Source organism: Xenopus tropicalis, chromosome 9, assembly GCF_000004195.4.
Source record: "Xenopus tropicalis strain Nigerian chromosome 9, UCB_Xtro_10.0, whole genome shotgun sequence".
Lineage (NCBI taxonomy): Eukaryota > Metazoa > Chordata > Amphibia > Anura > Pipidae > Xenopus > Xenopus tropicalis.
This window is the reverse complement of record NC_030685.2, coordinates 67,565,169-67,579,736: the sequence shown is the minus strand read 5'-3', so window position 1 is coordinate 67,579,736 and position 14,568 is coordinate 67,565,169. Positions and strand designations below refer to the sequence as shown.

General features: G+C 38.2%; 1 protein-coding gene across 3 annotated transcripts in view; it reads left to right on the top strand.

The window, feature by feature from the left end:
* hat1 (histone acetyltransferase 1) overlaps positions 1 to 13,880 on the top strand; it is a 38,330-nt gene extending 24,450 nt beyond the window's left edge. For 2 of the 3 annotated variants that reach the window (XM_012970070.3, XM_012970071.3), the window contains 3 exons: positions 7,302 to 7,453; positions 7,571 to 7,687; positions 11,825 to 13,880. In XM_012970070.3, coding sequence (XP_012825524.1) covers positions 7,302 to 7,453; positions 7,571 to 7,687; positions 11,825 to 11,992 — 437 coding nt within the window. In that variant the 3' untranslated portion in view covers positions 11,993 to 13,880. 3 annotated transcript variants of the gene reach the window in all.
* The last annotated feature ends 688 nt before the right edge of the window (positions 13,881 to 14,568 follow it).

Here is a 14,568-nt window from a genome sequence, read left to right as displayed (position 1 = left end):
AAAATATATATTTTTTTTTCTCTGTAATAATAACACAGTAGCTTGCACTTAATCCCAACTAAAATATAATTACCCCTTATTGGGGGCAGAACAGCCCTATTGGGTTTATTTAATGGTTAAATGATTCCCTTTTCTCTGTAATAATAACACAGTACCTTGCACTTGATCCCAACTAAAATATAATTAATCCCTATTGGAGACAAAACAATACTATTGGGTTTATTTCATGTCCAGTTATAGAAAGGCCCCTTATCCCAATCATTCTGGATAACAGGTCCCATACCTGTCCTTACATTAAGGCAATCCATACCTGATTTAATAGCTAGGGTTTGCATTGCATCTTTTTTACGTAAAATGGGAAATTGCAGCTACCCCATGTTTGGTCCTTGCAAGGTAGATAATTTGATTTCCAGTACACAGATAATCCCACTACATAATAGACTCCTGCTTTGTCACAACCAAGGCTGAAGAAATGGGCATATATACTGACAATCTAATAACCTACCTTGCAAGGACCAAACATGGAATAGATTACATTTTCAATTTTAGTTCAATATATAACAAAACCTATAGATTTTCTGTGATTCAATGAACTTGTGTTAAACAAGGGGTATACTTTTAATTATTGTTTCCCTGTTTAGTTAAAGAAATATCAAAAACTTTTTTTTTGTGATTAAACCAGTTGGCATAGTTTATGGCTTCAGCCAAATACTAAATTCTCCACAAATGATCTGACCAAATCCAAACTATAACTGGTACATTTGTGTTTAAAAGCAGTTTCAAAATGTTGCATTATCTGTGAACTAATAGTTGTTTTTTTAATTCCAATTTTATGTCTAAAACAAAACAAGTTCAGTGTATATTTGCACTGCGTATATATGTGTGTAGGTTGCACTGCAGTTGTCATGTTAGTGCCATTCTACAGACAGAGGGTGAATAAATAAACTGCTGTGTATTTATGTCTAGGAAAGGCAAATTATGTGCAAGAAAGCTTTCTCCTTAGCACCTGCATGAATCTCCCCCCATTTCCTCCTCCACCGTTTTTTTTTCTGTTGCACAATCAGAACAGGCTCTTGAAAGCTTCACTATTTGTCTTTGTAGGCAGATTCATTTGAATATGTCAGTATGGCAGCCTGCCCACTACGCTTCAAACTGAGCAATGCCCACAATGTTAACATCTTTTGCCCCTTAAACTAAAAGTTCCCGAGGGAAAAGAATACAAGATTATATCTTGGCACGTTTGTGACTTTAGCCCCTTTTGGAACGATTAGCATGAAGGGAGCTGCTGTTTTGCACATTTTAAGTGCTACTTACATTTTATTAAATATGCAAATGTCCAAAATGGGCTGTTAGGCTGAAACTGGAAGATTTTAATTGTACTGACTTATGTAAGAAATGTATTTATTTTTATTTATGTTACTAGGGTGCAGTATTTATGTGTACTATAGACAAAGAAAGTGAACAGTCTTCTTTATCATCATTCCAAGACTCCTAAAAAAGTTAATATGTATTCAAAATATATAGTTTTAAGTATTACCTGCTGATAATGTGTTGCTTGGCTATATGTATATGGTCTGAAATAGGTTCCTCTCATTTGTAAATGGTCTTAAATGTGTTTTGTATTGCCCCTTATATACTAGGGCTCTTTTACATCTGGAACAGCATAGATACTGGCACTGAAAGGCAATTATAAGCAGGTTTTACCAACGTGTGCCAGTATCTATGCTGTTGGAGATTGGATTGGAGGGTGCCGTTCCCTCTTGATACTAAGCACCAGGCTAAAGTTTTTTGTTTTGGAGGAGCCAGGGTGTGCTGGTGAGTTTTTCTTTATCCTCTTTTACATCTGCACAAGTGCGTTCGAGCAAGTTTCCCAACAGTCGGTTGCATTAGTATTTCTTGTGCTTCCATATTGTTGTGCTTTCATCTGCTTTCTTCCTTTTTTGCTGCTCCTATTAACATCAAGGAACCCTGGAGCTATTGGTACCACCACCTCCGGAGCAGACAGTGGCTTCAGGGTTCCTTCAGCACTCTGCGCCAACGTGTGTATGCGTCACTTACACGCCAAACATCAGAAATAATACTAACTGGATTGCAAAATAAAAAAATGTGAAAACACCAGAGAACATTTTTTTCGCCTTGTAAAAGGCTTTCATAGAGTTTAAAGGAATTTGAGAATTCTCTTCAATTCTTGAGAATTCCCAGAAAGATTTTCTTTCAAACAGATGCTGATGTGACCAATGGTTTAAGTGGATATCAGAAGATGTGAGAAAAACATTGTCTAAAAACATTGATTTGTTTTTTTACTTGATTTTTGATACATTTTTTTGTACATCTCTCATTGTCACACTCTTGTGTGTCTTTGGTGTTTCCATTATTTTGCCACTCTTCTCAGCTATTGTTTTATCCTAAAATAGAGTCAGAGCAAAAAATTCTTTCAGTTAAGTGTTTTGAGATGGAGTTGCATGAAACAATTATTTATACATGTCTCCTGCGTTAGGACTGAAGGTGCTAAATATTCATCTCTTCTTAGAGAGGTAACTGATCTAGAATAAATAGTTTTCTATCTCTGGAACAATAGTGGCTTGTAATGCTGGGTTGTTCAGAAAATTGCTATATGAAAGAATAGACCATTGTAGATTTAGTGATCTCAGTACTGCAGCCAGTGTCACTATGATGTGACTCCCAATTGGTTGCTATATCCTTGAGATGGTAATTGATCTCTGGAAAATATTTCCTTTGACTTTGATGTGGGAGATGCTTGTGAAAGTTAAGAAAAAGGAATCAGAAGTGACCTTAATAGTTTCCAGGTGACCTTATAGGTTTTTAGACTAAATATGTAAGTCCAGAAGGCTTGAAGAATACCCTGATATTTCATCAACATTTTTATGGTTTGAGTATCTCAAGGATCAGGACAACTAGACACCCTTAAAGGACAAGTCAACCCAAAATATAATTTGACTTATTTGTATATATAATTGCTATTAGAAGTAGTGTTTGTCTGTCCTTTTATATTCCCTGCCCTGGGGCTCTGGCGTTTGAAACAATGTAACATAAGGCAGCAGATTAACAGACCTGCCTTGCTGGAGGAGACTGACCTTTGCAACATTGTTTAAAAAGTAACAACCAGGAGTTCAGCAGATGCTGCTTTCAATAGCAAGTACATTTACAAATAACTTTTAAAGCACTGGAAAGTTGCTTGAAATTATGTTTTCTTTTATTAGGCAAAAAATTACTTTTGGGGATGGCATAGATAATGGCTTTAATGGCCTAATCACTAATGTTTCCTTCTGTAATTGTTTGAGAATGTATTTATTTTATGAGCACTGTGTTTCAGAACAAAACCTCTTGAGCAAGTTGTCCAAGCTTCCAAACCTGAGAGCTGCAGATCAAAAAAACACACAAAAAATGTTTACCAGTTGTCTACACCAAACTATAGTTCATTTAAAATTTAACCACTCATTAAATTATTAGAAATTGGATTTGAAGTCATCTAGTGTTGAGATACAATTATGTCAATCTTTTTGTTCTTTTCACTGTACATAAGGTGAACATTTCTTTTTCCAATTAACTGCTCACATTGTAAAGCTGTAATGAAAGGGTGGTAGAAACAGTCCATACTATTTGTTATGGTATTTTGTAGCCCCTTTCCTGTTTACATACTTACTTCTGACATTCTCTTGTACTGGAAATATAACATCAGGGAGGATACAATAAGGAAAGCAGAGACTTGCATTAATCCCCTAAGAATCAAGGGACTGTACTTAATGAATCCCAAGGGAAAGTTGTGGGTGAATGTACCTTTTCCAGATTATTGTATTGCATGTATGACGTTCTACTTCCTGTGTAGGAAGGAGAAGGAAGATCGTTAATTGAATAGAGATGAATTACTTTATGATTTAGTAAACTTTAAAGGAGAATGAAAGGCATTTAGTGCCACCTAGAACGCTATATTTATTCTGCTTTACTGTACCTGAGTAAACAGCCCTAGAAGCTCCATCTGTTTAAGATAGCATCTGCCATTTTAGCTTGGTCTCTGTAGCTTCCTGCTGCAACTCTAGCCATTGGTAGCTCAGATCACACATTCTGATCAGAGGGGAAGTGCGTTTTATGAGAGAGGAGAGAGCTGTGCAGACTCTGGCCCCAAGAGTAAAGGATTTTTCTGAGAGAGGAAGTCTGATACCCAAAGAACATGTTTCCCACAAGAACTCCTGTGTTTCCTTTGATAGAGGACTCAGTGCAGCTTTTCTGTGAGTGCTTATGGCTGTATTTACATAGACCTTTCTGATAAAGCTTACTTAGTTTTTACCTTTCTTTCTCCTTACAAACACTGTAAGGGATTGTAAATTATTTTAGATATTTACTCCCTTTAGTAAATTTGGGGTGCCACTGGCCAATCTGACATGAAAGGATCTCCACACTACCTGCTTGTGTGGCCATATTGTGCACAATTTTGCTGTTTGTCCCAGAGACTGAACAAACAAAGCCCAGAAAAATCAGACTGTGCTTCAGCCTTAGTCGCACTGAGACCTTTTGCACAATCTTGAAAAATCAAGAAAAAATAAATCACATTATAATGTTGTTTCTAAATTCTTTATTTGAAATAAAAAAGAATCTCTGAACAGTGACTTTTCTGAAGGCTTTAAAGGGTAGCCAGATCTGCAGAAACTTGGCAGAGAAATGGTGCTCTCTCTTTCTGAACAATTAAACCTTCTTGCACTTTCCTTTGAATTGATGGGCATTTATGTGCTTCCAGTACAATGGAGTTGCTAATGACTAGGAATAATGCACCCTGGCTCTCAGTGCACTGCATTAACGAGCATGTTGCAATAAGCAAAATCTATGCGTTCATTAAAATATCTAGTGATACGTTTCTATGAATATTCAGAATAGAGTCATTCAACATTTAAGATTCTGCTTTGTTTTGTAAAAGGTTTAGTCAAAGGGAGGAAAAGCCTTCAAAGAACTGAATTGTTAAGCAGGGGTGGAACTTTAGAATCCCGTGTTCTATATATTTTATATATCTTAGCACCACATGTTTGTAAACAAACCACCAATTATACTTTGAAAATGAGTTGATCCTCAGCAGCTGGCCTCTATGTTGACTATCGTGTTGATGTGTAGAATTGCCTATGTTTAATGGTGCTGGGATTTTAGAACCCCTCACAGTTTTGGTTCTGGCATTTTTATTCCCTTTAGCACCCATACCATCCAACTGCCTGAGCATTTTGCTTTTCACATTGGGTACTCAAAAAAAAAAAAAAAAAATGTGCATATTTGGGTGCATCATAGTGTGGTTCTTGAAAACTGGTAGCCATGAATTGCAGAACCTTAAGTAGGAAGATACAACCTGCTGCTCACTGCTAGACCCCTTGGCCTTTTGAATTTGCTGTCATGTAACGTTAAAAGCCCCTGTCAGATAAACTATGCCCTCCTCCGGTATCCTTCATTCTCAGTGTTCTTCACTGGAGGTACTTTTTACTGACCCTTGGTCTTCAGGACATGGCTGTTTGCCTTTCAAAAGTCTATACTGTGCTCGCAGCAGCTTAAAAAGAAAGTACAGTATCTTGCACCAATTCCTATTCTGCCTATCCATATTCTGTATGGGCACCAAGGGAACAGCATTTACATTTTTTTGTTATTGATGTTAAAGGGCTACAATGACTTGCTCCATATGTAATAAAAGGCAAAAAGTTTACCCAAGAGCAGTAACCTATAACAACCAAGATGTTTTCTTTAAAATAGGTGACCAGTACATGCTACCTGCTATGGGTTATTGCTCCTGGGCAAATTAAGTCCCATATGTAATAAAAGGCACTAAGTTTGCCCAGGAGCAGTAACCAGTGGCAACCAATAAAATGTTTGCTTTCAATCAGGTACATTCTACCTGCTGATTGGATGCTGTGGTTTACTTCTTCCAGGAAAAGTGCCTTTTATTACTTTACCCCCTTGGTGCCTTTAACTACATAACTCCAAGCATTGTAGTATCTCTGTACAAACTTTGCAGTTTGTCCCTACTGAGGAAGCTTCCAGATTTTACAGTTGTACAGGACGTCAGCTGCATAAGTGGATTTCTGGTGGCAGCCCTGTGTATACTAGTTCTCTTCCAGTAGCACAATTTGCATTATATATATATATGCATAGAGAAAAGAAAATATATGCTGGTTGTATTTACATATATGAAATTGTACTGAAATGCTAGCTAGTTTCGCCGCCGGCTATCAGAGTATCAGTGGTTTCAATCAGGTATAAATGACTCATCAAATGAGCCAGAAATGTAAGTGGGTCCTGGCCTAATGCTGTATTTCAAAAACAGTGAAACGTTAACTGTTTGATTCTGCCAGTGAGATCCTCCTGTGTGAAATGCTAATCCGAACATGTTTAGAGGAAAATAGGCCATACCTTACTGTGCCTGATGGCGCTAAATGCCTATCTGGACAGGCTGTTATTTTGATTTTCTGCTGTTACGGGGTGACAAAAATAATCCTAAAACCAATATTTACCTTTTTTTTAAAACAACTTTGGAAAATTGAATAAAGTCTGCCATGTTATTCGTTCAAAGTATTTTTATTATAGAGGAATAACACTGCTCTTTAGAGAGTAATTCCTTTCTCAGATCAGCACAGATGAAACCATTTATTGTTTTGTTTTTTTTTGTTTTTTTGTTTTTAAATGTTTGGGTTATGAATAATACTAACTGTGTGTGTATATACATAAGTACACAATTTTAGTTTAGTAAAATAATAATATTAATTACGTTTCCTGCAAATCTTTGTCAGATCCAGCATCACACTTTTTGGGGTGGTATTTCATTGTTATCCAGCATTCTTGGGACTATGAATTTTTAGATATGTTTAGGATCACTTTGTGCCTATTTAGTAAAAGAAGAACGAAAGTAATTTATAAACCTCACACACACACGTTCCTCAATACTGCCCAATCTGTTACAAAAATGCAGAGTAGTCCAACATAGTTGTTGGCCTCCATTTTAGGCCTCATTAGCTCTTTTCCTTAGCTCTCTGCTGATGAACGGAGGATTTAAGTCACCATTAAAGTCATCATTTATGATTCCACAAATTGAGGATTCAGTTTGGGATTTGACCAAATTCAAGCACTTTTCACACATTTTAACTTGGCTTTAACAAAAACCATAACTAAAACCTTAATTCTAGATTGCTAGAGTGATCGCAAGTGTTTTTTCCTTTTTTACTTATCGGCATCAATTGAGCAAGAGGTTGGCCACCTCTTAAGATCCGGTTCCTTCATGGAAAAAATTGTAAACCTTTTTCTTCTCCTTTTATCAGCTGAAGATCCGTCAGAAAACTTTGTCCGCCTCAGAGACTTTGTTCTTGTGAAGCTTTGTCAAAACCTTCCGTGCTTTTCTCTTGAAAAACTTTTGTGTGGATTCAGCCAAGAGATGGTGACAGAGGCTCAAGAAAAACTCAAGATTAACAAGGTATGGTCCCAACCCTTACCAGCAGTGAGCACTTGCATGCAAGCAATGTATTGTTGAAAAACAGTTTAACGAATACCTTCAAAAAGCAGATCATTAAAAAAATTCCTCTGTTTTCAGAAACATGCAAGGCGAGTGTATGAAATCCTTCGGTTACGAGCAACAGACATGAGTGATTCTGAGAAAGCGAAAGCGTACAGACTGGATGTAAAAAAAAGACTTGTGGGGCCATACAAGGTATTAAAATTATTTAGTTCTCTCTTGGCATGATTACTAGTTGGCATCTCTTGACAACACAGCTTATACAAGAGCAGAGCATCTACAAGGCTTTAGAGGTGGACCTGCTGTATGTGATCATATCATTCTTTGGGTAAGGAAGGAGATCCAAGGTAGTGGGAAGGAATTTAGGTCCAAAGACTGGGCACATTAGAGGGACCACCAGAGGTACACCTTAGACCAGTTCTGTTAAATTTATTACATGTAATGGTTATGATCATTTCGCATGCAGCATGTTTGAGGGCCAGATTACATTTAAATAATGTCGTACAGTAGAGTCCAAGGAGCCTTTGAACAGACTGGGGCATAAAAATTCTTTAGAGGGCTACATACGGCTCTTAGGCCTCCATTTGGACAACCCTGCCTTAGTCACCCTATAGTAGTAACGAGTTGCAAATCCAGTGTCCAGGAGTTTTCTCAATTTATTTAAGCCAAATAGAGTATGCTTTCCCCACAGTCATTTTATTTGCCACTTCTTGCTATATGAAATCCCGGCAACCAGGCAGTTGCTTGCTTTAGAATATGAATAGGAGAGGGCCTGACTATAAAGATAAGCATATATTATTTATTTATATTGTAAATACATTTATAACAAGCCACATAAAGTTCTCAGATGGCTATAAGCAGTTTATTTATATGCATATAGCAGACTGCTTTGGATCCCGTATAGTCCTGACACTACACATCTGTATGAGCAGGTGAGGATAAATTGGCAACCTTATGCCTCTAGCAGATTAATGTGCTTTTTCCTTACTTTTGCACTTGATTAATGTGCTTCACTGGGACTATGCTGTACAGATGTGGACTTGGTCCCTTGTAGCAGTGTAACTAGTGGGGACGCAAAGAATTCTCAAGCTGCCCAGCTGCCTGGGAATTAGTGTCAATAGCAGGGTCACACTGGGACATCGGGAGAAAACGCACTGGGCCCCACCGACCCCATCCCTGCTGCTTCCCCTTTGCCCTCCCTCCTCCAATTGCGGCAAAGTATAAGGTACAAATGCAGACAGAGGGGCTGGTGGTAGGTGAGTGGGTGGACAGAGGGGGCCCCTGAGGGGTTGTGGGTGCCCCTGGGGTAGCAGCCCTGGTGGGCCTCACACACCTCAGTACTACCCTGGTCAATAGTGCTTCATGTACACAGCTTTCTAAGCAGCCATGTAAGATTTCCAGAGATGAAGATGCAAACACTATGGTGGGAGACATAAGATATATACCCTGCGTAACCAACCCCTCATTAATCTTCTCCGCAAGAAAGGAAAAAGCCCATTAATCAACGAAACAAGTATGGTTACCAGTACATCTATTTAAAAATGGACATAAATTCTTTAAAATATTACAAATGCTATATTTAGCATAATCCTGGAAGCAAATGATTAAGGAGGTTCTCGTTATAGGAAGGTCCACTGAGTTGTGTGAGAGCCCTTACATCTGTTTATTATTTTATCACTGCAGTTCTCCCTGTTCTTTATGCAGGAAGAAGCTTTGTACATTATACAAAGCAGAGCGATCACTCTTATTAGAGCAGACTGTTGAGTAAACATCTTTCTTAGCTTCAAAGGTCACCCCCAAGTGCATAGTACAAAACCAAATAAAAGCATCAGTGTTTGTTAAGGGCCAGCGATCATGTGAACAAAGCCCCACGGGCAATGCCTAGTGCCTTACATTCATCTTCTCAAGAAGGCAAGATCTTTTATGCCTGAACTTTTGTGCTTTTTGATAGGTGCAATCCCTTGTTCTTAGTGTACCATGCACTGCAAGCTTGATTAGTCTCATCATCAAACAAAATGATCTCTTGCTAGTTGATAAAAATACTGACATGGTATAAAAGATATATTATGCTTTGTTGTTTGTTTGGTACATTACAAAAAGTAATCCTCTTACCTGATCTTTTTCCCTAATATGTATTCTCCAGGAAGTAGTGGGTTGAAATAAAAGTCCTTTATTATTTTCCTTTATAAAAACATAGGGATCAAACAGAATAAATACTTTAGATTTAGTAACCTAAGGTGAGATCACACACAGACCATTCCCTTTATAAGGCACAATTCCCCATATGTAATAAAAGGCACTAAGTTTGTAACCCATAGCTACCAATAAGATTTTTGCTTTGAAACAGGTGACCAGTAAATGCTACCTGTTGATTGGTTGGTATAGGTTACTGCACCCAGGGAAACTTAGTGCTTTTTATTACATAACCCCCAATATGTGCATGTGATTAAACTCAACATTACATATAGCAGTACTGCACATCTAGGGCACTTCTTATATGTATTGCACAAATAGTATCCTATTAACACTGAACTGGAGGCAATACCCAGTTACAAACTGCCTTCATTTAGCTAAAAACAACAGCTAATTGGCCTTTGAACTGCTTGTTTTTGGCATAGTTGTCTTGTAGACATGAAAATGTAACAGTCACACTTATTTTTATTTTTCACTCATTTAGAAAAGTGTTATTTTTAACTATCCCACAACAAGTAAATAGTTTCCAGAGATGTTTTCCCTGCCTGCGCAATCAGGAACCCATAGAAAAACAGTCCTGTTCTCCCATACTGTCGTCTGACAAGTGATTAAGTGATGTAATTTTAAGAGGAAACAGCCCCATTTCCTGTCACATCTGTACCGAGTGTATGTATTTAGGGAATGTGTTCTTGGCATTCTTATATTTTACTCAGCATAAGTTTGTGTCTGTGTACTAATGAATATCAGCAGAGGATCTGGGGGGGTAATGGGGTAAATCTTGGTGATATAAGGCACCTTTTGCAAAACAAAGATTTATTTTTTGTAGATTATTGTTGAATAGAACAAAATGTATAACGTTAACTTTTAGTATGTTATAGAGTTGCCAATTCTTAGTAATGTTTCAGTTGGTCTTCATTTTTTATTTAGCATAGTTTTTAAATTATTTGCAACTGCCTTCTGACTCTTCTCAGCTGTCAAATGGTGTCACTGACCCACATCAGCCAAAAACTATTGTTATTGTGACTTTTTATTACTCATTATTCTATTTAGTCCCTCTCCTATTCATATTCCAGTCTCTCATTCAAACCAATGTCTGGTTGCTAGGGTAATTTAGACAAATAGGTGCGGAAATTCCAGACTGGAGAGTTGAACAAGAAGCAAAATAATTTAAAAAACACAAATAATATAAATGAAGACCAATTGCAAATTGTGTTAGAATAGCACTCTCTACAGTATATTAAAAGTTATTTTAAGGGGAAAAACCCCTTTAGGGGGTCATACAGGGGAGTGTTTCTGGGAGAACCACACCCCATTCATTTTTATGGGGTTGTACTGACACAGGCGCATGTAAGAGCCGAACACAGGAGAATGCAACCCCTGTTCCCCTGCTGATCTGGCTGACTACTTTAAGACTCAAATAAAATGTAACAGTAGTCGACTGTCCTCAGCCTGCCTTCAGCCTGCATCCTCCTAATCCCACAATTCCCTGCACACGTGATGTTAATAAGGAAAGGAACATCACAGTGCAATGCATTGTGGGTTATGTAGTTCCTGTATGCTGTGTGTAAGCTGTGTAGAAGTTTTTAAAATTTGTATCATTAATGTTTTAGTCCCTCCTGCCAGGATTTAAAATGATGCAGAAAGATAACAGTTTTGCAGATGGATTTCAGTTTTTTGGGGAGTCACCTTGATTTAAACGCCGCTCACTTGATCGCCCACAGGAAGAGTTCAGTCACCTGCTAGAGATAATACACACCCAAAACCTAACTTGCACTTTTCATAGAATATTCAGACAAAGTCCTCCATAATCCATCTGAAGCAATGAAAAAGGGAGCACAGTAGTAGGCAGGGCTGGGGCAGAACAGGGGTGGCCCTTCAGATCCAGGTTGACATCCCTGTTGCTGATAATCGGATCGAATCATGTTATAATTGGCAAAGGGGTTTTATTTGCGTGCCCACTAGATCCGGTCCTGTATTGGTCCACTATGTTTGCAGCTATCAGACTAAGCAGGCCGATCCCTATTCAGATTTAGGAGGACAGATTAAAAAGTTGACCTCTTTCAAAGAACTGGGGATTTATTTGTGGCTTTGTGTATATTGGTAAATAATTATTTGTACTGTTTAACTTTGTTTACACAGAAAAATCAGAGAGAGATGGCTAAGATGAAACAGTGCCTCCGGCCAGAAGAGCTGACCAACCAGATGAACCAGATCGATCTAAACACGCAGCATGAGCAGTTAGAGGAGAGCTATCAGCAGCTGGTGGAGGAATACAGGCGGATAGTGGAGCGGCTTGCTCAGGCGTAGAGATCACAAGCATGGCCGCTGATCTTTCACACTATAGCCTTCAGCTTTTCTCTGATATTGCCAACAGACTGCAATCTTAGTACAGTTCTCAGTGTACTGTTACAGTCATGGTTCTCTTGGACTCTTTGAACTTCCACCGGGCTGGAATCTTCAGCTGCCTTTTGTTAATGATAGACCTGTTTGCGTTTAGAGCCGACGTGCAGTAAATATTGGAATTGCCCGGCTCTCTCAGCACTTAGTTAACTTTCCAGGGCCATGCAAATGTTACCCAGGGCATGAAAATCTAAGAATCCAAGGCTTAGGAATCAGGGAAATTGATCATTAAAGCCCACCATCACTTTTAACAATTCCTAGCACTGGATTTGCCATCTACAACAGAGGAGGGAAATATTTCAGTATTATGCAGTGCAGGGTACACTGTTGCCAAAGTCCATGTAGCTTGTATCAGCAAAAATATGTACTTATAGTGACACCAAAATATTAAAGCCATCATTAAAATAATGGTTTTTGCATTCAAAACATCTGGAGTGCCGCAGCCTTTATTCTTTCACAAAGCCATGCTGTTTGTTTTCTTTCTGTAATATAGAATTATTGCCTTACCTTGTTGACACATATCTTCAGTTACCAATTCTACTTTTCCTTTAAGTACAACCAAGTGGCCACTAAGTTAATCTCTCAGATACAAACTCCCTTCCAGTTATATTGATTTGCTGTATGCCATTAATGGGCTGGCTCTATGGGCATTTTTACTGGTCCAGATACTTGCCCATGTCATGTGATTTCAGAGGCATACATGATCCCTGCTAAACATAGGGGATTCTTATAATATTTGGAAGGGTGGCAGCAGAATATCGAAGACACATCACTAATATCATGCTGTGCCAAGTTCCTAGTAAAAAGATACCCCATACGGGCGACCCATTAGGAACTGAAACCAGCACTGTGGGTTGTTCGTACAGATTAGAATAAATTTATCAAACTCTTTAAGAGAGTACATACTCTTCTGTACTGAGACATGGTGCAAAGGAAATATGCATCTCTGTTAGTGTGCCTATCAACAAAATAGTTAACATGACCACTCCAAACTCGACAACCCACCTCTAGACCCACACCCATTCTGCCCCATCTCTGGTGTCACAAAAAGGGTGGGGCCGAGCATGTGTGCACCTATAAGTAAGGGCTGTTGAAAGCAGGGGTAATAAGAGTACAGGCAGGGAGGGCAGAAGAAAGAGCTTGGCCTGAACCCACTCACAACCTACAAATCTTGTGTGGATGTTGCAGGTTTTGGGCTGACCCACACATCACTTCCCACCTTAAAACTATACATGGGTTGATATAATTATTTAATCTAGGTATGATCAGTGTCAAAATAATACTCAGTAGTAAGAACTAACAACAGCTCTGCTTTAACAAGCCAGCAAATATTGAAAAATCAGTACCAGAAACCTTAACATGTTTATATGCCGTAACTCAAAACCACTATAACAAGGGAAGATAACATTATTTCGGAAGAGTATCTTCTCTGTTCATTGGAAGCAAAGAGCTTTTCTTATTGTTGAACATAATTCCTGGGATGAAGCAGAGGTTGCCACATTCAGACACTGCTCATTGTATGTTTCTAGAAGGAAAAGGATTTGCACACTCAGTGATAATTACCCTGGCAATTTTCTTTGGTTTCATCATGGATGTACAGTATTAAAGTAATTTACCGCCCCTGAAATGGCCCTGATTCATAATGCATATATTTCTCCTCCTTTGATGGCTTATTGTGTTGAGTAGGTTTCATTATTTTTTTTCTGGGGTTTTTTTGTGATCATACTGGGTTAGAACTGTTGGGTTTTCATAGTGGCACTTAAAAGTTTGAAATAAAAAATATAGTAAAATGGAATGCCATTTGTGTGTGTTTGTTTTTATTCCCTTGTATTGATGGTGGCACGGTTACTGTAAATAATTGTCCTGGTGCCTTAAATAGAAATGGAATATTCAAATGATTCCTTCAGGAGGTCTCTAAACCCAAGTGAATACATTATATTCTCCTCTGGCGGTGCATTTAAATAGCTAAAGGAAGATCTTTGTGTGCAAATGAATAGCCATATTATAGACTACAACAGGGACAGGCAATTATCCACACCCCAGCTGTTATTATCCTTTCTTTATATGGTGCTGATATATTCTGCAGCACTTCACATACATTATACATCATGCGCGTCACTTGTGGAACTACAGTAGGTGTCATAGGCCAGTGCCATTGATTTAGATCACATTTTGGTGCCTCATATTCTATAGGGACCCCTATGTGACCATGCTGATCTCATCTACATCATAATTGGTCATTCTACTATGGGATCCTTGGCTATTTCAGTAAGTAATGGCTGACGAACCAGGAGCAGAAGTAATAAAACTCTGTCTTTCTGGGAGGGAGGGGCATGGAAAAAAAATAGGTTATTTAATATATATATATATATATATATATATAATGTCAAGAATGTCACACAGAGCCTAGTCTTCATATATACTTATGTATATAGTTATCACCATCCATGTGTATGTATATGTATGTATAACTTTATTTATAA